The sequence below is a fragment of the Triticum urartu genome, chromosome 3 (genome assembly GCF_003073215.2).
Source record: "Triticum urartu cultivar G1812 chromosome 3, Tu2.1, whole genome shotgun sequence".
Lineage (NCBI taxonomy): Eukaryota > Viridiplantae > Streptophyta > Magnoliopsida > Poales > Poaceae > Triticum > Triticum urartu.
Genome location: NC_053024.1, coordinates 162794875 through 162821318, shown reverse-complemented (window position 1 = coordinate 162821318; position 26444 = coordinate 162794875). Strand labels below are relative to the sequence as shown.

The window sequence follows — 26444 nt, the reverse complement described above, 5'->3', positions numbered from 1 at the left end:
CTGGTAAATATACCAAGGGGCACCATGCCGTGCGCTAATTTTTGTCGCTTCCCAACCACGATGTGCATTACGTGTGCGCATGGGTTGAGGGATTTTGTTAATGATATCGTCGAAAATCCGGAGCACTATCCTTTATTGATGGGACGTGCCAATGGAAACGGCCTAGGGCCATGGTAAATTCAGCACAATGACTATAGATGGGACCTTTCAGTTCTACAATGTGCGGCAACAGTTCTGTTTTCAGTTAAAAGTTTTTAGAACACCACCCAATTGACCTATCATGCCAGCACAACAAAACTTTGCGGTTAAGCTATCGAAGCTTGGATCGAGCCTTCGGATCCGATGAGAATAAAAGCATTCCATGGGGATTATGGGTTGGACCTCCTCAAAAGACCGAAGTGTCTAACTCTTCGGACTGAAAGACATGGTTAAATAGAGGAAGATGTCGAAGAGTATGAACCTATCAAATTTACAAGAGACTTCGGATCCAAGGGAGTCCTCGAATGTGTAAACAAGATGGAACATCAAGATTGTTAACTCGCCTACAAAGCCGAAGACCCAAGACAAAGCCTCTCCGAGGAGTTCAATGTCCTCGGCTTGAAGACCAGTTCATGGGCTATTGCTGTTGTCCTGGACTAGGGGGTGCAAACCACGTCGGCCCCTCTTTAGTGAGCATGGCCGATGACCCCTGGATCATCAATGAATGGGTCAAGACTGTCATGCCCCTCGGCGTGCTCAAAATGGAATCTTTCGAAGACTTGGTGCATACTCAAGACATATTTGAATCTTCGGCGTGTTTACCCTAGATGTAACCGGCCTACATGTAGCCCTAGGTACCCTAGGTGTCTATATAAGCCAAGGGGTTTAGAGCATAGGGTAGAGAATCATACATTTACATACGATCTCGAGATAGATCATCATGTACTTTGTACTCCAACACAGTCAATATAACAGAAGCAGGACGTAGGGTTTTACCTCTTCGAGAGGGCCCGAACCTGGGTAAACATCGTGTCCCTTGTTCATCTTGTTACCATCTAGCTAAGGTCACCAGCTCGGGACCCCCTGCCCAAGATCTGCCAGCCTGACACTGAGGATAGGACGTGTGCTCTTTGTGGGCAAGATGAAGATTTCAATCACATTTTTTCACTTGAATTCTTGCCCAAGTTCTATGGGGATGTCCCCAAGAAATGGTTAAGTGTACCTGGGCACGAGGTAAGTCTGTTTATTTCCACCTTCTCCGGTGTGGACTTTCAGAGACTACTTGGAGGCTGACTTGGCTTGGTTTTGCGACACTTGCATGGGCCTTATGGAACGTTTGTGATTAATCTCGCAATGATGGGTCTTTTATTAAACTTCTTGTTGACAACTTGTACAAAATAATTATCTTCTTGCAACTAAGGAAGTCGTTGTGCAAAACCTTGACTCGTCGACCCTTGAGCGACAGATTAGGAGCCTTAGAGGCATGCGGCGTTGTTGAGTGAAGCTTCTTCTCGGGGAAAGCTTCCTCTACGCCTCGTATGGCTTCGGCGCCCCGTCGGCCATCGTGTATCCGTTTGAGGGCCTTTGCTCCTTTCGCGAGCTTGTATTGTATCTGTTGCAGCCTGAACTTCTCTCTAAAATGGTAAAACCTTTAAGTGCTTCAGTAATCTAAAGTCGGGCAAGCTGCTTTTTTATGAAAAAGAACAAGATAAAGTTTTTCGAGAGGACTTTTTCCCTCAAGTTTCCGACAAGGGTCATTTTCTGCCAATTTCTGTTAAATCTTCCTCAATTGAAAACCCCAAATCGCTACTCGCCAAAATAATACCGTTGCCGTACTTAACAATGATGAGTAGCAATAAGTTATGTAGAATGGGTGTGGGCGTGTGGCTAGGTCTCAGTCAACTGAGACTTAACCAAGTCTCAGTCAAGTGATATAGCATATTAGAAGAAAAAAGAAAAACTGAGAAGAATTGTTTTGCACGAATGTTCATGCAAAATCAAAGGAAGATAGTACCGATCAAGACATATCGAAGTCTTAATCGACTGAGACTTAACAAAACTGATGTAGAATATAGTGGACGACAAATCCGCCAGCACCATATGGCATGCATGTATGCATGCACATGCACAACAGAGAATTATTTCTGAGTCAAATTCAGTCTGCAGGTCACTGAGATAAGGTGAAACAGATAAACACTCGGAGTCTTGGTGTCATGCGCCATCCATGCATACAATTCGCTGGCAGTCGGTGTATAATGTACAGAGCAGCTTGATGTGTGCGTGTGTGCTAGAGAGAGAAGGGGGAGGAACCCTATGACTATGAGAGAGAAAGGAGACAGAGAGCGAGAGAGACCCTATAAAGGGGGGAGAGAGAAATCTCAAGGAGGTTTGTGGTGGACATGCGTCCTCCTCGCTCCTCTAATACTCCCAAATCACCACCAAACTAGCTAGTCCATCCCATTGCTCTCAACCTCCTTCCCCATCCGTCCCTCCTCCCTTCTTCCTCCTATCCATTGGAGATCTCCATTGGAGGGAGCTCTACCTGGCCTGCCTGCTGCTCATGCACTGCACTGCCGATCTTGCTACCACTCCAAGCCCAGGTTCATAGCCGACTGGCTATATATCCCGTAGCTCCATCTACCCACCGATCGAGATCGCTGCCATCGTCAAGCCAGCTGAGATTTGGAGTGGTTTTTGGTGCAAAGATTACTTCCAAGTCAATTCCTTCCCGTCTCCGCCGATCCTACGAGCTACGTACGCCGAGATTGGGATGCTTGAGGTGGCCACGCTGCAAAGCCCTAATCCGGCCGTCTTCAGCCTCGGCGACCACCACCATGTCGATGTCGGGTTCCCGGAGGCCACCGTGGAGGAGGACGACTTCCTGCTGGACTACATCGACTTCAGCACGTGCGACATGCCCTTCTTCCACGTCGACGACGGCGACGACATCCTCCCCGACCTCGAGGTCGACCCGACCGAGCTCCTCGCCGAGTTCGCCGACGAGCCGGCGACGACTACGGTGCTGAGCCCGGCGGCAGAGCCGGCGCCAGACGGCTGCGAAACCCACCATGGCGACGAGGCGAAGACGGCCGTGGAAACGGACCTACCGGCAGAGATGGACATGGAACTACCAGAAGGCAAGGGCGAGACGAAGGGTTTGATGTCGTCGTCGGAAGAGAAAGATGTGAAGCAGCAGCACGACAACAAGAACAACAAGAACAACAACAACAACATCGTGGGCGATGAGGTTTGCAGCGCGGTGACGACGGACGATTCTTCCGCTGCGGTCGGGTCTGAGAACAGCAAGTCGTCGGCGTCGGCAGAGGGGCACAGCAAGATGACGTCGAAGCCCGCGTCGGCAGCCGCGGCGACCAAGAGCTCCCACGGCAGGCGGAAGGTGAAGGTACTGCCTGCATTCTCTCACTAGCCCTAGCTCCATGGTATATCCATAATTAAGCATGCTTAACCGCATGGGGTTGGGGGAAAAGAACGAAAGGAAGGGATAAACTCTATGTCGTCCAATCGATCTGCACATCACGATCCACTGCAGCTGCCCGTCTGGCGCAAACTCTGACATAATCTTTCTCACGATCGACGACATCTCCTGCGAGGCAGGCAGCAGATCTGACTGACCCAGGACCCAAGAAATCACGAGAGGCCTAGCTGTAGCGTCGTAGCAGCACGGGGCATGGCCCTGGCCCTGCATGGTACAGCCGGGGCGAATCAGCAGCTCGTGATTGCCTCCGTCGCGAGGAGCTAGCAAGCACGAGCAGCTGATCGACTTTGACGCGCGCGCGCGGCTGCTGCGTCGGCACGTACGTAGTTGAAAGCTGGGTAACATCATCAGTGGATAGGAGAGGCGCGTGGAGGGAGGGAGGTTTGCACCGAAATGTTGCGCGGCAATGAATAGGCCATGGAAATCCCCGTGCAGGCAGCTTTTTGGGACGACGGGCTGATAGGATAGATCTCAACCGGCCGGCAGGGAAAGAGAGAGGGAGAGCGTCACGGGAAGCGCACGGTAACAGTGGCATACACACACAGCAGCAGCAAACAGTGCAGCTATAGCTGCTCTTTGCCCCTTTATTTCGGTGCAGATTTTCACACACGCGGCGCCTATGAAAAGTCTTGTCTGTGATCTCTCCTGCCTATACGTACGTGCGTGTACGTCTCTCTGTTACTAGCGGTACTAGCTAGTTCTAGGGTAAGCAAAGCTCATAGGAAAGTAGTTCCATTTAGTGCCCTGAATCTTCTGAAGCATGTAAATGATGCTCTTTGATTAATAAAATTCGTGCTTATTATATATGGCTGGTGATTGACTGATTAAACAAATTATGAATGAATGGCAGGTGGACTGGACGCCGGAGTTGCACCGGCGGTTCGTGCAGGCGGTGGAGCAGCTGGGGCTGGACAAGGCGGTGCCGTCGCGGATCCTGGAGCTCATGGGCAACGAGTACCGCCTCACGCGCCACAACATCGCCAGCCATCTCCAGGTCCGTTTCTTTCCATGCATTATTTCTGCAGATTAACTACACTTTTTGCTAAAACGCATCTAAATATGTCATAAGTATTCTTAGGATCGAATCGTCGGCCGAGTTTTAAATTCACACGGACGGACGCGGTGCCTGCCACTGCTAGGTGCTAGCGCAAAGACAAACACGAGCATGTACACACATGCACTCGATCCATCCCCAGCTCCAGGCAGCACAGTCAGATCTGGCCGTCTGGGCAACATATGTACGTCTGTGCCTGCCCATATGCATTGTCGCCATACGTTGTCCAGGCACGGACGACGTTGCAACCGCCAGCCCCAGCCCCTCACGGCCTCGTGTACATTATTACAGCATTATTATCATCGCTACGTATACATACGTACCCACGACGCACTGTACTAGTAGTACTACGCCATATGCATGGCATGCATGCCTGCATGCATGTGACCCCATGCGTGAATCATGCAAGTCCTTGGCAGCGCTTTCACAAACACATGCACGCAGACGCGGGGTGTCAAAAGTGAAACCACTCGCTCATTCATTCAAACAAAAATTATCCGGTACGCCGTGCTCATGCATGCATGCATGCGTTCCCGTTTGGATATTCCATTGCCCAAACCGTGCAACGGGGAGGCGCCAAGGTGTGCAGCGCAGGGGGGCGCCACCACGCCGTACGGGTGACCACTGCCCACGCCACACGGATTTGAGGGAGGGCGGCCCCGGCCGGTCCTGCCCTAGTCAGCGCGGGCGCGTGCCATGTCGCCGCTGGCCGGGTTCCTCACCGCCGTAGTGCCCGTGCATGGATGTACTACTCCCACTCCCTGCGGCCCGGTACTGAACGCCCGTTTTCTAGCGAGATGGCCATATCCTCGCACGAATTCCCGTGCACGCGCGTCCCGCTTTGGCACCAGGCGATAGAGATCCAGATCTCGGCAATCTGTTCTTACTCCTTTAGTTTTAACGATCTAAAACGTCTTATATTTGTTTACGGAGGGAATACCTTTCTGTAAATTGCATACAACTCTATATATAAGTTCTTCCACCTCATAAAATAATTATTACTCCCTTTGTAAAGAAATATAGGAGTGTTTAGAACACTACTTATATTTCTTTACCGGAGGAGTAGATGGCTAGCTGAGCATTACATTACTATGCATTTTAGTGAACCAGTGAGGTACAGTGGATTAATTGTGATAGTCTAACTTTTTCAATCTAAGTTTCGTGGTATTTTTTCAGTTTAGCTAACAAACCAAACACGGCAACATTTGAAGCACAAACTACACCTTAACATTTGTATGATCCTGTAACTAAAAAGTGGAGGCTTATTCGAAAATGAAATCAAGGGGTGAGTAAAATGATCTATATATGATTTGTGGGGGTGTCTACTTTTCTGAGGACCGTTATTCTGTATCTGCTCCTCACGGTAGAAAGAATCGATGGGAAAAATGGAGTATTTGTTTGGCTGAGAAATTCTTGGTTTTGAGTTGAAAACTCGAAAATGATTTCTACTCCCTCCGTTCCTAAATATTTGTCTTTCTAGACATTTCAAATGACTACTACATACGGATGTATGTAGACATATTTTAGAGTGTAGATTCACTCATTTTGCTCCGTATGTAGTCACTTGTTGAAATGCCTAGAAAGACAAGTATTTAGGAACGGAGGGAGTAATTGACTGAGACAACGTTATATTTACAATTTTGTAACTGAGCATCTGCATGCTTTTGCATCTAATTAATGTCTTCTTTGGTTCATAGAATAGGAATAGGAAAACCATAGAAAGTGAGATGAAATATATCTCAATTTCTATAGGAAAGAGATAACATTTTATTCATAGGATAGGATCTTTTTCATTGAGTCCAGACTAATAGATTTTTTACTTTGAAATGTGAATGATTGGTTTCTATCCTACATAGGAACAGGAATTCATTTCTACTCCCTCCGTCTTATAATGTAAGACATTTTTGTGAGCTTGCAAAAACGTCTTACAATATGGGACGGTGTGAGTACAAATCAAAGGGCCAAATGTTTTTTCCTACAAAGTTCTTATCCTTCAAAATTCATGTAAACCAAAGGAGGCTTAAAGTAGCACTTGATTGTTGTGTAATTTTAGATTCCATGATGTGTGGCTTGTTTGAATTATTATTATTTTGAGGGAGTGTGGCTTGTTCGACTTAAAATAACAATTATTAACACGGTTAAAAATAGTAAAGGTACTATGAGTTTGCATTTGTGGTGGAAGACTCAAAGTTAATGCGGTTGCGTTTCAAACCGAAATTAATGCGATTACATGTCCTCCGTGCAAGTGCAGAAGTACAGGTCACACAGGAAGCACCTGATGGCGAGGGAGGCGGAGGCGGCGAGCTGGACGCAGAAGCGGCAGATGTACGCGGCGGCCGGCGGGCCGAGGAAGGACGCGGCGGCGGGAGGCGGCCCGTGGGTCGTGCCGACGGTCGGGTTCCCGCCCCCGGGGGCGATGCCGCCGCACGCGGGGATGGCGCACCACCCCGGCCAGCCGCCGCCGTTCTGCCGGCCGCTGCACGTGTGGGGCCATCCCACCGGCGTCGACGCGACGCTGCCGCTGTCGCCGCCGTCCATGCTGCCCGTCTGGCCGCGGCACCTGGCGCCGCCGCCGGCGTGGGCGCACCAGCCGCCGGTGGACCCCGTCTACTGGCACCAGCAGTACAACGTGCGTGCGCTACTACATTGCTCCGCCTCTGTCTCCCTCTTCCCGCGTTCACGTGACTAGGCTCTTTCGCTTTGCATGTGTTTGCGGCATGCGTTCGTAATAACCCGTTGGCTTACCGTTTTCTCCTCGCTCAGGCTGCCAGGAAATGGGGCCCGCAGGCAGTGACACAGTGCGTTCCGCCGCCGATGCCTCCTGCGGCCATGGTAATTAAACTAGTAGCTAGTACTATGAATCATTTGCCCAGTCGTTAACGTTGAAGCAGCTGTGGTAATTGCGTGGCTAATATGGTTACCTGTGTGTGTGCGCGCGTGCAGATGCAGAGGTTTGCTGCGCCGCCGATGCCGGGGATGGTACCGCATCCTATGTACAGACCGATCCCGCCTCCGCCGTCGCCGGTGCCGCAGAGCAATAAGGTCGCCGGCCTGCAGCTTCAGCTCGACGCCCACCCGGTAAGTACATAGGCACGGCTGATGGTTCATTAATTTATACTGTACTTTTGATCCTGAAGTCACACTATAGTACACGGACACGGTACGGTGTTCCGGTCCAAGGTAGATATCCATTGATTAATCAGTGCACGCAAGAAATACAAACGTGCCCCTAATCATATGTGTTTAATCTCCAATGTATATTGTGCAGTCCAAGGAGAGCATCGACGCAGCCATCGGAGACGTTTTAGTGAAGCCATGGCTGCCGCTTCCCCTGGGGCTCAAGCCCCCGTCGCTGGACAGCGTCATGTCGGAGCTGCACAAGCAAGGCATACCCAAGGTCCCGCCGGCGGCGACAACGAACTGCGGCGGCGCCGCCTGAGAGTACGTACGTCTCCACCACCACCGGCGCCGGAGCCGTCATGCTGCTGCTGCTTCCCCCCTCTCTCTGGGTGACACAACTCGTCGACTACTCGTCCGTCTGCACCTACGTGCATACGTATGGCTGATCGACCGGCCGGTTGGTCGACGTACGCGTGCGCGTGTAGATTAATACTCATAGTTATAATAATGTATTGTCCTGGGTGTGTCTGTATGAGTGCACTGACATGGATCTCTGGGTTTTTCCTCTCGTGTACGTGCGCGCTGTGCGCACACACGAGCGCTGCGTCTATATTGTTGGGATGGAACAAACTTATATTATTGGACTGGTAAATGAATAACCAATGATGCATGCATGCTCCGTGTGGAAATGCAATTGCATATTTCTGCAAAATGTGAGAAACGTCTTTATTAACACGACAAATATAGGACAGAAACTCTGTATCTGCATGCAGAAACAAGCTTTTCGGTAATAATTTTTGTGAGCACAAATGATGATATCAAATGTGAAAAACGTACTACTAACACCGCGTACACTGTACCAGGAAATATAATGTGGGGGCGAAAAATGTTAGTAGTAAGCACATTTGTGATCGATGCAAATAAATTCAAGATGCGACAAATATAGAAGCTCTGCATCTGTATGAGAAATATAATCAGCAAACTCCCCATTGATAACGGGAACAACAAAGATAACAGAATCAGACTTCACGTGTTCGCGTACACCAAATGTCGCCATCTAGTCTAGGAGACAGCCGACACATAACCCATCGTAGGTGCTGGCATAAAGGCGTCCATGGAGAATAACACAGCACACACTACAGACTTTTACAGAGAGACTGATTGACGAAGGCATGGTGAGCTTACACTCAAATTAGCATCGCTGAATCGCCCATACAACAAGTCCTCTTTTTTTCCTTCTCAAAAGTAATCCGGTACGTTGTCCAAGGTTTGCAAGTAACAACATGACACTACACATAATAAATATGTTCCCAGCTTCCCATCACTCACACTCGACCAAAAATAATACTCCAACGTAATGCCACTTTGTTTGGCCTCGCGATGGTCAGATCCCACCCTACTCAACTTCTGTGATGAGCCTTCTCTTTCTGAAGGGCTGCATAGTCCTGCTCCCTGGAGCACTGTGCGCTCGCCTTCTTTCTTCTTTCCGGCTTTCTGCTTCAATCATGGCGCGCCTTATCTTGCCTGCCTTGTAGATCGGCTTGGGCAAGTGCTTATGTCTGCAACAACACATCATCCATGCAGCATCAGCAGAATGATGGTAAACGAAAACAAGATGCTCCATCAAGTTGAAACACTTTTCAGAACAAGAAATAGTAGCTTACTTGTCAATCCGCCTGATTTCTGGAAGGTGATTATACCGCGCCTTGACAGCATCAAGATATTCTTGCTTTTTGCGTTCCCTTGGAAGAATCTGCAGAAAATATTTGTCAAAACATCTTATACATAATAGAAGACCTTAAACACTCAAGTAGAAACACTTCTCAGGACAAGTGAGACCATTAGGACCTTTGTCCATCAGCCCCAAAAGTAAAACGCTAAGTGTCAGAGAACAAGGCAAACCCATACCTTCATGAACAATTATCAAGTTTCAATCGGGAAAAGTCTTTACCCACTAACCTAGCTGAGCATTTTTTAACCCATGACTGAATCTCAAAAGCACAACAACTAACTGTGACTTGAAGGTCACTAATATGCTCACATTTACTACTGATTCTCTGCCATTCTTAATTGAGTACATCATTTATGTCTAGTCATGGAATATGATGATGCTAAACAGAAGGAACAAGAGGATGTCAACAACAGACGTTTATTGTTATGCTACTTCATTGGGCATCCATGTGAGCTCAATCATATGGCATGGAACTGAAGCAAGTAGTAAACATACGAGACAGCAACAACTGGCAAACACCGGATGGCAGTAGAAAACTTACAACTCCCAATTGTTCTGAAGCTTTGGACTTCCACAGACGAAGATTTGTGTCATCACTGCCAGAAACTAGATAGGTCCCATCATATGTGTATTTCACACAAAACACCCTGCCAAGGTATGGGTAAATTGGTTACAACAGAACAGAAATTCCATAAAAGCAAGTTGTTAAAGATAGACATGGGGTCTAAAATAAACAAGATGGCTAACGGTAAAAACCAATAAATATATAAATGCCATGTATCAGAACTGCTATATTCATGCTGATTCCAAGAACCATGGTTATATGGCTGTGCATCAGGTTGAAATGTACTCCCTCTGTAAACTTCTATAAGAGCGTTTAGATCACTACTTTAGTGATCTAAACGCTCTTATAAAAGTTTACAGAGGGAGTACTTCTCAAACCTCCATACGTCTCAACAGAGCAACATATTCAACTGTAAAACTGGTTGAATTGAAAAGTCTATTCTGATTTCTGAACACTCAAAAGATATAGATCAAAACTGATCTGACACTAAATTGATCTGGTTGGTATCCGACAGCAGAACAGGCTTGAGGGGTAAAAGTTGGGAACCATACTGAAGTTTGGGCTTAAGATCAGGTAGACAAACTAAGCAAGGAAGAGTGAAAATAAATAATAGAAACAAACCTTTGCATCCTCTTAGTATGGTATATCTCCCTGCTATGATCACCGTTATAATTGAAGATCCGTACCTACAAAAGCAGTAAAAAAAAATGTCAAAAATCACCTATACATGGTACAGTATGAACTTGGATCTACAAAAGTGGCACATACCGTTCTATCGTAGGAACCAGTAACAAATTCCCGTCCTGTTGGGTTGTAATCAACATCCATCCTGACAACACAACTCATGTAAGAATTGACTTCTAAAATTCAAAAGGAAAAGAATACTGTATGTTGCCAATGGGCTTGATGCAGAACTACATGAAATGATAGCTTTCAGATGTACATTGTATAATGCAAGGCAGGAACTGCACATCTCAGTGAGTCCAATGACACATTGACACTACAATGAAATAGCACCACATGTATAAAATCCTTATTGCAGCTTCAGTTTTGTTGATATATCCTAGAACTTGTCCATGTGCATGCACTTAACATACAGATCTATATAATATTGACAGGAGATATGCATATATGCTAGCACATGCACTTAACATACAGATCTATATAATATTCACTCATTTTCTCTACTAGGGGATTGACCTTTACATACATCCATGTGTTATACTCCCTCCGTTTCTTTTTAGTCCGCATATAAGGTTTGGTCAAAGTCAAACTTTGTAGAGTTTGACTAACTTTATATTAAAAAATATAAACATTCACAATATAAAATCAATATTATCAGATGCACCATGAAACGTATTTTCATACTATATAGTTTTAGTATTGTAGATGTTCATATTTTTTTATATAAATTTGGTCAAACTTTGTGTAGTTTGACTTTGACCAAATCTTATATGCGGAGTAAAAAGAAACGGAGGGAGTACTTTAAACAGGACATTAGATATTCGTATTTCCAAATAATACTTACACTGCTGAAACATGACCCTTGTGAACAACCTTGGCTTCATTCAGCTTTCTAGCATCAAAAGAATAACAGTTTGTATCTTCGTTTGCCTAGTAACAAAAAGAATCAGGACAGAAGTTCTTAGCTATGCAAAAGCTCAAATTTAAACAAAAATTCATATATCTTCCAGTCTGGAACAGTATCATATAAGTTGCTTCATTAGCGCAAGCATATAACAAGAACAAAAATATTTGACATTTCAATCTTACAGCAGTGAAGTTCATGGGCTCCCTAGGGTTCCAGCAAACTGAATTGCACCTTGTCTGCATAAAACAAATACATTAGCATCTCCAACTCTCTATGCTTAGTGGTTACTAAGATAGAGCAGAAAAGCAATAAATATTCAGCAAGGTGCCCAAATAATTATATGAGCATTAAAAATAACTAAGTTAGTATGATGAACGAGAACATGCAAATTTTGACTGATCAAATATGGTTGACATTACAAGAAATTAAATTAGTTGGCAGAAGATGGTGCTAGATCTATATTTTGGACACTATTGGGTGTTGGCCTGATCGAAATGGTTACTTTTAGGGATAATAAATTCCAGAACAAAAGATAGGCTTAAGATTCTGAAATGGGTTGGTTTAAAAGAAGGTCCTGAAAATCTGGAATGTTCATGCGAAATGTCTCTAATGAGTTGGCATGCCAGATGATTGAAGAAGAATAAATAGAGAAATCAATGAATTTGAAGATACTCCTCACAACTGTGTTTACAAGATCACATGTTGATATTGAGGGTGACATTAATGTGTCCGCAGAAGACAGGAAGGATTAATTCAGAACGGCAAAGTTGCAACTAAAAAGATGTGTCAATAGATTTTAAACGTACAAGAGATGAATATATCCAAGACCTTGCAAGGACCTCTTAGTCTCTTACAATTCAGTGCATATGAAATGACACATAACCATTTCTCCTGAAGAGCGGATATCTCTATGTGTTCTGTAAATGCACCGTCCATTGTTCTTTCTTCCAACCCGCCAGAAACTGACCAGTTTTAAGTTGGTTCCCACAAAGTGTTTGTCTATTTTCTAGTATATTCTTTGCACTTCTCTATTTTTTTAACTACCGTAATTTTGTATTCTTCACTCTTTGTTAGGACCGTAATTACCTCACTCCCAGTGGGATACGGACCCAGCATACATCATCATCACGTAATGCATTATTCAGAGCTCACTTTGGATCTTTTTTGCTGCGTGTATTAGGCCCATTCCTTTCATATAGACAATTAATATCAGAATCATACACCAACTTGGAATTTGTTGAAGTAGGCTTAAGAGTTCTAAATCCTGGTTACACACCAAAAAAGGGATGGGAAAGAGGTATGTGAAATCTTTCTAAGTCAAGCATAATTTAGTTTAAAAAACACTGTATTTATCGGTGCTTGAGTTACTCAAATTTAAGCAATACCATTACCAAGATCTCAACAGGATCTTATTATCAATTTAATTTGTCATGAAGCATCATGCAATAGTGAACTAAAACTAACACAGCCCACTATCATATGGCAACTTTTAGTTGGTCTTTCTCACTTATACTTCATGCCGTTCGGTGATGAACAAATGCTGATGTACTTTGAGCACAGGGAATCAGAACGAGACGGTAGGCATTATGTGCACAGCATATGAGAACAAAGCAAATGTTCTCTGTGCATCAAAGTCTCAATAGTGTTAGCATGCTCTATCTATTTTGGATTTTCTAGGTTTTACAAGGATCCACAAATAAAGAGAATTCAACAAACCTTCATGATTAACTTTCTAGCTGGGGATGACATGCGCAGGTCAAAAAGTGTTAAACTCCGATCACTGCAAAATAAATAAATCCTATTTTAGTAGGAAAAAGAAGTTTTAAGGGGAGCAAAATATCGGATTACAACATTCATCATTAGAAAATTAGCAACAAATACTGGAATTTTAGGGGAAATTAAAGAATAATGTAAGTAAAACATCAGGTTCTAAAATTACCTAGATGATGTAAGTAAAACATCAGGTTCTCCAGGATTAAACCGCACAGAAAGAACTGTATCTTTACCCCATTCGAAGGTATTTATTGGCTCCGACCTACAGAAATGAATTAGCATTGGTGGTGGTAGAAAAGACACAAAATGCTGGGGAAAAGGCTATCAGATAGTATACCTGTTATGGTCCCATATATCTACCTGAGCACCTACAGTTGCGAAAACATTACGATCCCACTGGTGGTCAACACCCCTAAAATTCATCAGAAGAGAAATGGTCCATTCAGCAAAGAAGATGAGAGGAATCTGGAATAAGTCAGGGCAGTGCAGTAGTGCTCTCACCAAAATGCATGCTTCCATGTATAGACTGCTGACGGCTGTAAACCACAGTGGCAAGGTAAGGAAATGAGATGTCATACAACATAGATAGTGAAAAATAAATGTAATGCATCCCTTCAGTGCACACCTGGGAAGCATCTCCAATAGCATCATTAGTGTCCATCATCTTACGCATAGGATCTTTCCAGAGTCGAACACTGCAATCAATAGATGGATAACTGCATAGTAAGATCACGGACACAGATACATATTCACAAATCCACTTCTGTATTTTACACTTTAAAGAAGTAGACTTTGATGAAGTGAAGTTTAATTATTATTTTCAAAACCTGTTTGAAATGGTTTACCACAACTTTTTGCCTGTGTAACGCATAAGTCAGTATGCCACTGGAATTGCTCTTAACCTATATTACCCCCTCCGACCCAAATTAAATTGACGCAGCTTTAGTACAACTTAAAGTTGTACTAAGGCTGCGTCAATTTAATTTGGATAGGAGGGAGTAACTTATTTTAAAAGGGCTGTTATTTGTGTTTAATGGGGCTTAATCTTGTGGGAATTTTAAGATAAAGCTCAAGTCCTACACAAAATGCCTTACACATATATATTCAAGAAAGATAACAAACAGATCCTGGGACATGGTGATCATTAATACACCTGTGGGTTAGAGCCAACTTAATGCAAAACATAAGCAGTGAGAGAACACCTCAAGGGTTAAGTTGCATGCCTTGAATTGAATCTGTGTCCAATAAGCAAAAAGAAGTGGCACCCACAAGTTCACTTACGTGCAATCAACACCACAGGATATCAGAAGATCGCCGTCGGTAGATGTTGCCAAACCTCTCACAGCACCCTGGTGTCCAGGGAACTGGCAGACTGTCTTCCTGTTTTTATTGTTGCACAGGAAATTAAAATTACAGTCACAAGTTGTAGTAAACTATTTCAAACAGCTCAGTTGATATTTCATCGGCGGTACCTTGCAGCAATGTCCCATAGTCGAATATCTGTGAACAAAACAACAGGCACAGTTTACCACTTCCAGTACAAATTTGAACTTGATCAGAAGATGAATAAGGTAATGCATAACTGAGACTTCTTAATTTTTTATGTAAATTTAAATAAATGAAGGGAAAACATCAGCTTCAATACTAGAAAGGTGCCTCGTTCTAACAAAATGGAGTGGGGGTAAACCCCTTTTCATAAAAAAAAAGATATACTAGAAAGGTTGAACCAAAAAATCGGTATCACATAGTGGCCAGATCACACAGACTGCTGAAGCGTAACAAATCAGATGTTACTTGCAAATGCATAATACAAGGGGGTTGGCAGCCATGCGATAGTTTCACAAACAGGGCAGGGTTATATATTCACTAGAAACGGGTAAAAATAATAAAGCAGTGCCAAAACATTCAACCAGTACTAACAAATTTATTATTACTCGAAGTGTCGCCACTCAAAGTGATACTCTGTCCGGTTCAAATAAACTGGTCATTCTGGCATTTTGGTTACATGCAGCCAAAAATTACAAACTGCCTATCCACATGCCCATGCACATAGATTGGACACGTGAAAACAATATGTGTAGATTTGTCTTGAACAAGTACTTCCACTGAAATTAGGTTTTATAAATATATTCCAAAAAAATTAGTGCTCAAATATGCATTTCAGGGCAATGCTAATGCCGAAAGCAAAAAAATTCTGCGAACTTGGGAGTATAGCATTAGAGCTTCTTACTCTTTGAATCCTGAGTTAACTGAACAATTCAACCAATGACTAAACAAGTGCCAACACTACAATTGGCAGTAACATCAATGTGGCTACTCTGCCATTCACACGAACCATTCCCTTTCCAGATGTCAATTCCTGAGAACGCTATGATATTAAGAACACAACAATTTATTACGAATTTACCATTTTAGTGTGTTACCATCAGATACGATTGGATCACAACACATAAATTGCAGATCACTAGAACTAGATGATACTCTTGATTGGTCAACATAAAGTATTCTTAGCAACCCAGAGAAAATGCACACAAATATTACAGGTCATATTCTAGATTTCACATGTAAAGTGAGTCATGTTGACTGAGGCAAGAGTTCACTTTGAGCTCCATACGAGATTATAATGCATCCGGGCAAAAAAAACAATATTTAGCAACCCCTGAGGTGCAAACTAAAAAGCAGAACAGTGAAAGGTTGTATGTTATAATTTACTGCATTGAGCTTAGTAAGCTAGTTCGTTGAAGGAGCAAATAAAAATGCATTGAACACACTCAAAGAGACGAAAGCAGCACGCTAGTGCAGAAGTATGATAATTACCCCCATCCATCGAACCAGAAAACATAGCTTTCACATAATTGGAGTTCTTCGCCATGCACGAAACAGCATCAATGTGACCATCCATTGCTCCAATAAATGGCCTGGCAAATATCTGAAATGGGGAGCAGCATAAGTCGCATGAAAATATACAGTAAAAATAAAACATAAATGCAGATAAGGAAGATGAGACGTACCTTCTCTAACTTTGCAGCATTAAGGGCTCGAGTGTACTCAACAGCTTTCTCTTGACTACGGAGTGCTGGATCATAATTGCGGAATACTTTCTGTTGGGAGTAACAAATGCAATAGAGATTGTCATTTGTTGGCACAAAATATATAATAAAAGGCCTAAGCAAGTGACCACACAGACTTGAACCTGGGAATATAGCATCAACAGCTATATTGTGAATGTTTCAATTTACATGGCAGCTACCATGCTAACACACCGCCAGAAGTATTATTCAGTCGATACATGACTTAGATATCTGATGGCTATAAAATGTTAAGATGTTCCCCCAACCTGGGGGAAGGGGAAAATAGCTCTAGCAGAAGGGAATCAATTTGACGACCCCTCAAGAGAACTCGGCCGTTTTTGTTTTCGTTTTCAGTTGAAAGGGGGCCTATCAATTTAACTGGATAAAATGATAGTATTACCAACATCTGTAACTGCACGCAAACGCACTCCATGCTTAGGAAACAGCTCTCGCTTCTTATCCTACCATATCTACAGTACGAGTATGATGATTATACCGGATGCAGAACAACGAGTCGCAACCGACATGAGCGGGAGCACAATCAATAGAAACTACGAATGCAACGAGGGCTTCACCTGCAGGTCCTGGCTGCGCTCGCGCGTGAAGTCGTCGGTCGAGCGCGATATCACCTTCACCCTCATCGCGACCGCCGATGCAGCGAGGCGGGGCACTCGGCAAGGATGCGCTGCAGAGGCGCGGTGAATCCGTAGATGAAGGTGCGGGGCTAGGGTTTTGCGCCGAGCAAGCTTCTCCTCCTCTAAACCCTGGTTGCCGCCGCCGCCGTCGAGGGGAAACAAAAGAGAGGAGTAGAACGCTACGAAGCAAGGGTCGGCGGCCGTAGAACAACAGGATGAAACTGGGCTACCCTCAACGTTTAAGGGCCCATTGGGCCCATCTCAAACAGCCCAACAAGAAATGGACCGAGCAGACCTATGAAAGGCCCACCCACATTGGTTCCGTCTGTTTGTGTGACTCGAGCGCTAGCTAGCCGGAAACCATCTCTCCCCTCCTCCTCCTCCCGTCTCACCAAGTCAGCCACGATGGCCGCCGCCGCCGCCAGGTCGATGCTCCGCTCGTCCGCTTCTCTCCTCCGCGCTGCTCCGGCGAGGGCCTCTTCCTCTGCGGCGCGGCCGTCCCTTCGCCGCGCGCTGGGCGCGCCCCCTCGCCTCCTCAGGTACGACCTCGGCCACCAGTCGACCGTGCCCCCCTCAACTAGCCAGATGTGGGCTGATGATTGTAATGGCGCTGTTCGTTGTGCAGGTCGCCCGTCGAGGCGAGCTTCTGCGTGGAGTCGCTGCTGCCACTGCACAGCGCCACCGCAGCGGCGCGGATGACATCTATGCTGGCCGTGCCTGGCCGAGGCCTCGGGTGGCTCACGGAAGGTGAAACTGAAACTACTCTTCCCCTTCAAATCTGTTATTAATTCGTACATTAGTCTAAAAAATGTGTATATAAATTCATGTGTTACGGTGTAATTGAGACAATACAGTAGATTTGTTTTGATATGAATCATATGTCAGTAGTGTGCCTATTGTCACCAACAATCCAACTCAAGCTAAACGTTGTAGTAGCAGTAACCTGCCATAGTTGATCCCAGTGTGCATAAGAGCATTGACTTGCACTACCTTAGTCTTGGTTAACACTGGTCCAAATGCGCATAACAATTTCTCTGTATCATTCGCCCAATTCCTTCAACATCTGCATCATACTATATGAACTTTCAAACACAAATCAATGGATGCAATCCACAATTCTATCTGGCCGTGTTTCCAGCATTTAGTTTCATGTTAACATCATTCTCCAGTCCTGTTTCCAGTCTTATTGACCAAAGAGACCCACTTTTCTGTTTTTCTTTTTATTTCTTTGTTGTAGGGAAAGACGAAACTAGATGAAGACCAACTTGGGAAAGGTGACCACTAAAATATCTCCACCATTTCGTTGAAATATGAGTAAATGTTATGTCCCTTACCAATCTTAAACGACTACCAAACCTTGCTCCAGTATGTGTAGAAGTGCTTCCGTGCCAACTTATTGCTATATGAATCATAACTTTCTCTGGGACTCCCTACACCTTTTAAAACCATGTTTAACAATTGATAGATAATAATTACTACATAAAACATAGGAATGATAATGGTTCCTATTATTGGAGGATTTCCTGTAAACTTAGTGATTAAGGCTCCTAATTCCACCGGAAAGAATGAATATGCTCATATTTTAGTTACATGATCTACAATTTGTGCATTGGGGCGCAAAATAAAAAATGATGATAGGTGTTACTAGTTATTGACTGGGGCAGTATTGAAGAGAACAAATTGACAAATATCTAAAAGTTCTAAGCGGACAACTCGCTGAAACTTTGTGCCTTAAGTAGCGATTTTTTCACCTAGTATACTGTTTGAGCCCCCCCTAAATTGCAGGGCACTGTTTCTTAACATAGAGTATACAGTATTATAATGATTTATTTCCATAGGGAATTTTTATCTATTTGTTTTTTTCCGTTCATATCGTAGAGAAACTGATTTTTTTAACATTTGGCTATGACGTACTCCCTCTGTAAACTAATATAAGAGTGTTTAGATCACTAAATAGTAATCTAAACACTCTTATATTAGTTTACGGAGGGAGTACTATGAAACACCCTGGAAAAGTAGCATATGTAATGTTTTAATTTATACATTCTTCTTAAATTTGTATAACTATCGTGATGAGTTATTATTGTTGGATAACAGCTGAAATTGATGGGGTATGATGCTGACCTGCCAACGGAGCCAGGAGATTACTAGTCTTTCAGGATGAGTTGACAAAGAAAGGAAGCATGCTTTTCTTTTTCTGTATGTGTACTACGATGAAATTTTTAATAAATGATGTTTGATATTGCTTAAACTTCATTTTCCCACCTTCATCTTCATTAACCAGAATCATTATGGTTATGTGATGAGAACCGTGCTAGGGGTGTAGAAGTTTGAATCGCTGGCAAAATGAATACTATGCTTGACCTTTTGTATCTGTTTGTTTGGTTTGTCAGCATGATCTGGTGATTAAAAGCCTGTTCCCTTTCTTTTACTGGCAATGTGGCTTGGTGTCAAGCATATTTTGATCCTTTTAGTCTTCACTTATGAATCCCATTTATCTTGTACAACATCATTGTTTCAATAATGCTCCTACAGACACTGGAAAAAAAATTACATAGGCAAAAAGGCAAGTATGCGACTCAAGGAATTCACATGTGTAGCTGTGCACTAAATAACTTTATAACAATATGATCTGAAATCATTTACAAGCAATTTCTGTCAGTACTTGTCTGTATCATCGTGAGGTAGTCACTTTGGGTAGGAAGTGCTCCCGCATTATCTTGTTCTGATGACTAGAAAAGAACTTCATGCAGATGGGTGGCTCGATTTGGAAAATTGAAAGTAATGCTGATGGCAATGCCCAAAGTCCATCTCCACATATCAAACCTGATGCTACTACAACTGCGAGCATATTTGCGTTTTTCTTATCTGTTTTCTTCCAGATAACTAACAGTAGACTCCCCAAGGCCATGTCTATTGCAATATTCGGTGCGATTAAGAATGGAATTGCCATAGCCATGGCGTTTGGAATGTAGTTACTTGCCTTCCACTTCCTTGCTTTGGCTACTGCTGACAGGCAATCCAAGCAAAAGGCCATAAGGAAGAAAGCTATACAGAACTCAATGGAGTGCTTTGGGAGTATCTTGGTTCCTTCAACACTTAAAATTGCGAGCCCACGGTATGCGGTGGCCAAGGGCGCCGAGAATACCGATCCAGCTTCTCCCAGATGCTCTTTGCCAACAAGTTTTTCGAAGGACAGGAAGACAAGCGGGTTGATCAAGCAACCAAGTGCAGTCCCAATTACTTGGCTTATGAACATTGACAGCGGCGAGGTGAGTGTTAGGTATCCTGTCTTGAAGTCATGCATGAGCTCAGCAGCATTGCCAATGATCATCAACATGACACCACAGGCAGCAAGACCGGCAATGGCGCCACCAGATGCTTCACCAACCCATGCCCCAACAAGGAATATAGCAAGCTTCGCATAGACGGATGCCAGGGACCAGTCACACAGTCCAGAAGCATATGAATTGCAGAATGCCAAGATGGGAGCGACAGCGTATAATAAGGCCACATGGTAATATCGCATCTGTGGGAAGATACGTGGAACAAAGATTGCTGAGACGGCTGCGAAGAGGATGTAGCCAGCAACCGAGACATAGCCCGGCAGTCCTTCGTTCAGAAAGATCTTGTTCCTGCGACGCTCATCGTAGCTAAGAGCTGTTTGTTTATCTGAATTTCCATCGGCTGGTATGTTGGTACCGCCGGGATTCCGTTGCTGGCGATTCATGTGGAAGTGGCTGGCAGCCCTTATGGTGATTGAACCCAGTTGGAACAGGCAATCCCCGAGCACCATCGATATGCCCATGGGCACCTGTTTCATGGAAGCAGCAAACATGGTCAGCGAAGTGCGAAGACTGAAACATCTGATCAAGTACGAACCACGGTGAAGTTCAGATGGAATTCTGTCACTAACCTTGTATCCATTGATTCCCTTGAAATTTGTCGGCGAAGGATCATTGTACCAGTCCCCTTTCTTGCTCTGGAGGGTTGGCCACAGGAAGAAGGAGGTAATGATAGATCCGAAAAGCATGGAGAAGTTGATGAGGACAGGGCAGATCATGCCCACACCGACGAGACTCGCGGAGAAATCGAAGTAAAACTTCTGCTTGTATGCCTTCAATCCGAACAAGGGAAAAACTTGGAAGCCGCAGCCGCTCCCTCCCGTGTAAACCCACTGGAAGGATGCCCACATGAAGCTCCCAACAACGGCTTTGGACATGGCCAGCACCTGCCTCCTAAGGAGGGGAGGAGAGAAAACATTAGTGCCGGTTAAGCTTACAAACGGCATAGTGAAGAGCCAGCAGGTTACAAAATGGCATTGTATCTACTTTGCTGTTGCGGCTCCCGCTGGCGTGTGGAAGCTGTTGACGATTCCGGCGATAGCTGAACCAGATGGATACATCAGTTTGTAGTCCAGTATCATGAGCTGCCAAACAATGGCGAAATGTCTCAGTTTTTTTTATAGCAAAGGCATGGATCAAAATAGTGATCGGAAATGAGTTCATCACCTTCCGCAGTGGGAGGGTGCAGAACAGGCTGGCGAAGGTGACGAGGCCGAGGAAGGCCACCACGTTCCCGGTGTGCAGCGTGTACACGTCCTTGCCGGTGCCCGTCCCGCCGGCGGACTTCGCCACCGTCTCGGTCATCGCGAGCAGGTAGGTCGTGAAACCACCTGCAAATGCAAAATCACGGCCGCCGGCTGAGCAAAAACCTGGTGGAAATGGCCGTGTGCGTGGACGGGCGGACGTACGATACCGTAGAAGGAGAGGGTGGAGCAGGAGATGATGCAGGTCTGGAGGACGACGTTCTCCTGCCTGGTGAAGGGCTGCGAGGCGACGCCGAAGCGGGCCAGCAGCCGCGTCCACGACTTGATCACGAAGAAGCCGAGGAGGCTCGCCACGATGTTGAACGTCGGGCCGACGCCGGCCGTCAGCCCGATCCGCATCGACATGAAGCTCAGCACGGCGCCCAGCACCGTGCTCACGGCCACCGACCGCACCGTGACCTGCCGCCACCACGGCGGTGGCGGCTGGCCCGCGAACGCCACCTCCACTGATGGCTCCTCTTCGCCATCCTGTCCGGCAGCGACGGCTGCTGCAGTTTCTGCCTCCTCCGATGACCGTGGATGCCGGTGACCAGCGACGGGAGCCATGTTTGCCTGAGGCCTTGCCTCAGCCGCTAGTTTCGTTTAGAGCACGTTCGCCAAAAGTGTTGGCCTTGCCTTTTTTTATCTGTCACCAACATAAGCGTTGCTTTTTATAGCCGTAACATGTCTGGAACAGCAGATGACTGTTGTTTTACCGGATCTCCACGAAAATTCTGTTCTGGACACGGCAAATATAACATCAACACAACGTAACAGCAATTCAACACAACATGTAATGGCAGTTCATTCCGTTTGATCTCTAAAGCTCAGCGCAACATGGCGCCACGCTGAGCTTGTTCCATTACAACAGCAATACAAGCAGTGCCAAGAGGAATCACAATCCAGTAAGATGCATGGAAAGCTCAGTTTGATCCATCGAACATTCTAGCTCAAGTGATACAATCTTGATCTTATCTACTACCACCATAAGAAATAAACAAGCTTACCAACGGCTTGACAATATTCATTCATAGTGCTTCGTTTTTATGGCGGGAAAAGGGCAGGGAAACTTCAACAATTACTCGGCCACGTTAACCAGCTCGTACTCTACTTGCGACAAGTTGTTCTCTTCATTCACAGTAAAGCTGGCAGGTTCTGTAGCTTCTACCCGCCCCCACTTGTCCACCGCAAGCCTCATCGAAGCTTTGAACATGTCAATTTTAGCATTGCGCAAGATGGCTGTAGCACCAGCCTTCAACAGGTCAACTGCACAGGAAGAGCATACCATCAGTCCATAGTACATGCATCATCATGAAATAGAGTAGGAATCATGACCCCATCCCCTATACTCTTCAATGACCATGAGCAACTAAGAAGATGTATAAGATCTGAAAATGACTGAAACAGGATTCCTAGCATGCATAACATCAAAAGGTGGTAGTCCTACTGCTGCTTATAATAGCCACTGGGTTGTAAGTTCACCATGCAATTTATAATTAACAGATGAAAGAAGTGAAGCTATTAGGATGCTTTTCTCTGTGATGCATGACATTAAAGGAAAAAGAAATTTGTACTATCAATATGGTATGACAGACTGTTGTTTCCAGTTGAAGACATGGAGACAAAGGAAGATCTAGTATCAAAAATATTGTCAGATGCACTTCATGCATATATGGTGAAATAATAGCTCAAGTGGACACTGAAAAAGAATGCACCACCTGCACATATAGAAATATAGTACCCTCACTTGGATTCAAATAAACAATAGCACAATACAAGATTGGAAAAGAGTGTTGTGCTGTTTCGGAAATTGGGAAAACAATATAAGGTCCAAGTCAATCCAACTGCGCAGATGGCCACTGGCCAGCAGAACTGTAGAATGGCAGGTAATGGTAGTGAACTACTTTTGTTTGGCATGCAGCCTTTTTTAATTAACTATCCATCAGTTATTTTTGCTATTTAGTTTTCATAATTACTTCAGAATGAAACCTAATAAATTTTCTGTACAGGCCAACAAACAAACAATAAACAACAACAAAGCCTTTAGTCCCAAACAAGTTGGGGCGGGCTAGAGGTGAAACCCATAAGATCTCGCGACCAACTCATGGTTTTGGCACATGGCTAGCAAGCTTCCACGCACCCCTGTCCAGTTCTTTCGTGATACTCCAATCCTTCAAATCTCTCTTTACGGACTCCTCCCATGTCAGGTTCGGTCTACCCCAACCTCTCTTGACATTCTCAGCACGCTTTAGCCGTCCGCTATGCACCAGAGCTTCTGGAGGCCTGCGCTGAATATGCCCAAACCAACTCAGACGATGTTGGACAAGCTTCTCTTCAATCGGTACAGGCCAACAAAAACTGGTTTATTTTCAGCAGAGAAATTTTTAAGAAGCTATTGGATAAATTACTGGGCAGATACTGATCGCCGCATTTTGTGGCAACGGGCCTGGCGGTTGTCTCAGGTCGTGCAGGAAACGTTCACCAGGAACTTGTAATCTGATTCGCAACGCTGGGAAATTGTAGTGCCTTGTACACAGAAAGGCGCTTTCCCTTTCTGCTGTTTTGGCATCTGAAATGTACTGCCTCCGTTCCAAAATATAATCTGCAGTTTGACTACTAAAATTGTAATACCAACCATCCAGATAATTCACCATAAAACATATGGCCAGATGGCCTAAACTGTAAAACGAAGTGACAACCACAAGATTTACACCTCTTATCCTATCGTCGCCACTATAAAGCTACACAAATTTAGAAGGACCTAACCATCATCTACGAATCCAAACAGACTAGCGCCAGAAGACCGGGCCCTAAGAAATCTACCAAAGGCACCATATGCAAGGCCAAGGAGTGGCAACCCAATCACCTTGGTCGTTGCGGGCAGTAAAGATGATGGAGCCGGTCTCGTCGCCCACGAGGCACTCCGCGATGCGGGGGGCGCGGGCGGAGGAGGAGGCGGGCGCACCAGTGCGCACGCGGCCAGGGACGGGGTTGGCGCTGACGACCTTGACGATGAGGGTGTGGCCGTTGGTGCCCGGCTTGAGCTGGTCCACCTTGACGAACACCGGCTTCCTGAGCGCCGGCTTCTCGCCGCCCTGCGCCGCCGCCGTCGACATCGCCGGTGGTGGTGGGGTGGTGGTTTTCGGATCGAGTCGTGGCTGGGTGGGGGTTTGCGGTTGCGGGGGTGGTTGGGAAACCCTAGAGTTTCGGTGGGGAGCTGGGAGTGGTGGTAGAGGGAGCAGACGGCAGTGAGGCTTGTTGTAGTGCGAGCTTCGGGCTGTAAGAATTGGGCTGAGCCTGATCCATTAGAAGATAATGGGCTGCATAGTTTCAAATTGGCCTAGTAAATGATCCAATAATTTTGAACGTTAGATCTAGAGGGTCTTTTTAGGGGCACTGATGTGCGCCGATGCGCCGGCAGAACAATACGGCCGGTCGTACCGTGGACGTACGATACGTTCCATAATAGCCCCACGATTGCTTCTTCCCCAATTGCTTCGCTGGTAAAAAAAAAGTCATGTCGTCTGTTCATCCCCACTGTCTCGTGATCTCCCATACGCCAGCCAGCTCGCCGGTCGCCCTCGTCCACGACGCTGCCGTCCTCGTCGCAGCCGTCCACCCTCGTCTCGCCGACCACCGTCCTCATCGCAGCCGTCCACCCTCGTCCCCGCCGGCCACCATCCTAGTCACCAGCCCCAACCACCGCCGATCGTCCTTGTTGCTTTGCCCCGTGCAACAGCCGCACCCCGCGGTTGAAGCTCTTGTTGAGACCGTTGTAGCTTTGGTTGCGACGACTGAAGCTCATCGGCATGCTCGTCGCCGCTCATCCCCGGTGTGCAGCTTGCAACAAAAAATCGAGCACCGGGGGAGATGCCCGGTGCTACAACCGACGACCAAAAAAGCTGCAACTAGCGATAGGAAAAGCTTCAACCGGCTACGAAAAAAGCTTCAACCAGTATACGACTGGAGCTATGGATGACCAAGAAAAGTTATGACCGGTGACAGGAAAAGCTTCATCCGACTATAAAAAAAGTTTCAACCGTGGAAATGAAGCCATGGACGAAAAACGAAAACTTGTAACCGACAGTTATAAAAGTTACAACCGCATTGAAAAAAGATTCAAACTTCTTATCTCAGTTGCGACCCCGCGATGACGATGACGCCGTTTTGCTGCAACCGTAGTAGATTTTTGCTACCACCGGCGATTGAATTTGCTACAACCGGTTCTAGCAAAATTTCGCCGCGGGGTGTAGTCCTGTCATGGCTGGTTGCAGCTCCGGCGAGGTAGGTAGAGCTCCGATGCATGCGGATCCGCGCGGATCTGGTCGAGGGCGGCCAGATCGGCTGATTCCCATGATGGCGGCGCCCCTGGGAGGCCTCCGGCGCGGGTGACGGGTTGACCATGGCAACAGGGAGAGAGAAGAGAGAGATAACCGAGAGGAAGAAGAGAAAAGGCAGGAGGGAGAAGACGCACGTGGGTGGGCCCCCCATCCTACGTGTCACTAGGCGGGTCGTGGGCGCGTTTGCGCGTGGACGCGGCCGGTCGAATCTTCGGCCGGTGCGCCGTTGCCAAACGATTCCCTTTTTTTAGACTGTATGTTTTGATACAACATTGGACGAACGTGGCACCTTGGATCAGATGGTTGAATGGCTGATCTCATTTGGATGAGTGTTGCTATATACACATGACAAATTTGTGGCTGATGCATGGACGATCCTACGAGGCAGCGCCAACGGTGCTCGAAACATACGAGCCTTTCCAAAGAGGTTTTACCTTCTACATAACCCCCCCCCACACACACACACACACACAAACAATACCTTTTGTCCTGCGGAAAAC

General features: G+C 45.6%; 5 protein-coding genes across 8 annotated transcripts; 2 read left to right on the top strand and 3 right to left on the bottom strand.

The window, feature by feature from the left end:
* Positions 1–2354: 2354 nt before the first annotated feature.
* On the top strand, positions 2355–8361 carry LOC125543413 (probable transcription factor GLK2). Its single transcript, XM_048706743.1, has 6 exons — positions 2355–3382; positions 4326–4469; positions 6781–7158; positions 7293–7361; positions 7473–7607; positions 7798–8361. Exons 1-6 carry the CDS (start codon positions 2750–2752, stop codon positions 7966–7968), a joined length of 1530 nt encoding a protein of 509 aa, XP_048562700.1. The 5' UTR covers positions 2355–2749; the 3' UTR covers positions 7969–8361.
* A 449-nt stretch (positions 8362–8810) lies between these two features.
* On the bottom strand, positions 8811–17213 carry LOC125543414 (DDB1- and CUL4-associated factor 13). The gene is made up of 17 exons (XM_048706744.1): positions 16957–17213; positions 16322–16411; positions 16128–16239; positions 14783–14810; positions 14592–14690; positions 13936–14005; positions 13812–13846; positions 13648–13722; positions 13477–13572; positions 13254–13317; positions 11720–11773; positions 11475–11560; positions 10715–10775; positions 10568–10632; positions 9923–10028; positions 9314–9402; positions 8811–9208 (listed from the first exon to the last, which is right to left on the bottom strand). Exons 1-17 carry the CDS (start codon positions 17020–17022, stop codon positions 9046–9048), a joined length of 1359 nt encoding a protein of 452 aa, XP_048562701.1. The 5' UTR covers positions 17023–17213; the 3' UTR covers positions 8811–9045.
* A 127-nt stretch (positions 17214–17340) lies between these two features.
* On the top strand, positions 17341–19447 carry LOC125543416 (protein NUCLEAR FUSION DEFECTIVE 6, mitochondrial-like). 2 transcript variants are annotated; one of them, XM_048706747.1, is made up of 4 exons: positions 17341–17555; positions 17642–17763; positions 18254–18290; positions 19114–19447. In XM_048706747.1, exons 1-3 carry the CDS (start codon positions 17422–17424, stop codon positions 18271–18273), a joined length of 276 nt encoding a protein of 91 aa, XP_048562704.1. In that variant the 5' UTR covers positions 17341–17421; the 3' UTR covers positions 18274–18290; positions 19114–19447. The 2 variants fall into 2 exon arrangements, with proteins under 2 accessions (XP_048562704.1, XP_048562705.1); XM_048706748.1 differs by lacking the exon at positions 18254–18290.
* Positions 19448–19615: 168 nt separating this feature from the next.
* Positions 19616–22261, bottom strand: LOC125543412 (probable metal-nicotianamine transporter YSL1). 2 transcript variants are annotated; one of them, XM_048706741.1, is made up of 5 exons: positions 21775–22261; positions 21528–21691; positions 21348–21445; positions 20933–21254; positions 19616–20830 (listed from the first exon to the last, which is right to left on the bottom strand). In XM_048706741.1, the coding sequence occupies exons 1-5, from the start codon at positions 22169–22171 to the stop codon at positions 19691–19693; spliced, it is 2121 nt and encodes a 706-aa protein (XP_048562698.1). In that variant the 5' UTR covers positions 22172–22261; the 3' UTR covers positions 19616–19690. The 2 variants fall into 2 exon arrangements, with proteins under 2 accessions (XP_048562698.1, XP_048562697.1); XM_048706740.1 differs by having other exon boundaries at positions 19616–21254.
* A 123-nt stretch (positions 22262–22384) lies between these two features.
* Positions 22385–24880, bottom strand: LOC125543415 (uncharacterized protein At4g28440-like). 2 transcript variants are annotated; one of them, XM_048706745.1, is made up of 3 exons: positions 24471–24880; positions 24013–24206; positions 22828–23892 (listed from the first exon to the last, which is right to left on the bottom strand). In XM_048706745.1, the coding sequence occupies exons 1-3, from the start codon at positions 24718–24720 to the stop codon at positions 23707–23709; spliced, it is 630 nt and encodes a 209-aa protein (XP_048562702.1). In that variant the 5' UTR covers positions 24721–24880; the 3' UTR covers positions 22828–23706. The 2 variants fall into 2 exon arrangements, with proteins under 2 accessions (XP_048562703.1, XP_048562702.1); XM_048706746.1 differs by lacking the exon at positions 24013–24206 and having other exon boundaries at positions 22385–22870; positions 24471–24852.
* Between the last annotated feature and the right edge of the window lie 1564 nt (positions 24881–26444).

Coding starts and splice junctions, on each gene's coding strand:
- LOC125543413 (XM_048706743.1), top strand. CDS start 2,750: ATGCTTGAGGTGGCCACGCTGCAAAGCCCTAATCCGGCCGTCTTCAGC. Junction 7,362..7,472: donor CGATGCCTCCTGCGGCCATG/GTAATTAAACTA, acceptor GCGCGCGTGCAG/ATGCAGAGGTTTGCTGCGCC. Junction 7,608..7,797: donor TTCAGCTCGACGCCCACCCG/GTAAGTACATAG, acceptor TATATTGTGCAG/TCCAAGGAGAGCATCGACGC.
- LOC125543414 (XM_048706744.1), bottom strand. CDS start 17,022: ATGAGGGTGAAGGTGATATCGCGCTCGACCGACGACTTCACGCGCGAG. Junction 14,006..14,591: donor TCCTGTGGTGTTGATTGCAC/GTAAGTGAACTT, acceptor TATTGATTGCAG/TGTTCGACTCTGGAAAGATC. Junction 13,573..13,647: donor GATATATGGGACCATAACAG/GTATACTATCTG, acceptor TCATTTCTGTAG/GTCGGAGCCAATAAATACCT.
- LOC125543416 (XM_048706748.1), top strand. CDS start 17,422: ATGGCCGCCGCCGCCGCCAGGTCGATGCTCCGCTCGTCCGCTTCTCTC. Junction 17,556..17,641: donor GCGCCCCCTCGCCTCCTCAG/GTACGACCTCGG, acceptor TTCGTTGTGCAG/GTCGCCCGTCGAGGCGAGCT. Junction 17,764..19,113: donor CCTCGGGTGGCTCACGGAAG/GTGAAACTGAAA, acceptor GTTGGATAACAG/CTGAAATTGATGGGGTATGA.
- LOC125543412 (XM_048706740.1), bottom strand. CDS start 22,171: ATGGCTCCCGTCGCTGGTCACCGGCATCCACGGTCATCGGAGGAGGCA. Junction 21,446..21,527: donor GCACCCTCCCACTGCGGAAG/GTGATGAACTCA, acceptor ATTGTTTGGCAG/CTCATGATACTGGACTACAA. Junction 21,255..21,347: donor GCGGGAGCCGCAACAGCAAA/GTAGATACAATG, acceptor TCCCCTCCTTAG/GAGGCAGGTGCTGGCCATGT.
- LOC125543415 (XM_048706745.1), bottom strand. CDS start 24,720: ATGTCGACGGCGGCGGCGCAGGGCGGCGAGAAGCCGGCGCTCAGGAAG. Junction 24,207..24,470: donor TACTGCCCGCAACGACCAAG/GTGATTGGGTTG, acceptor GTCAAACTGCAG/ATTATATTTTGGAACGGAGG. Junction 23,893..24,012: donor CGGCGATCAGTATCTGCCCA/GTAATTTATCCA, acceptor GGGCATATTCAG/CGCAGGCCTCCAGAAGCTCT.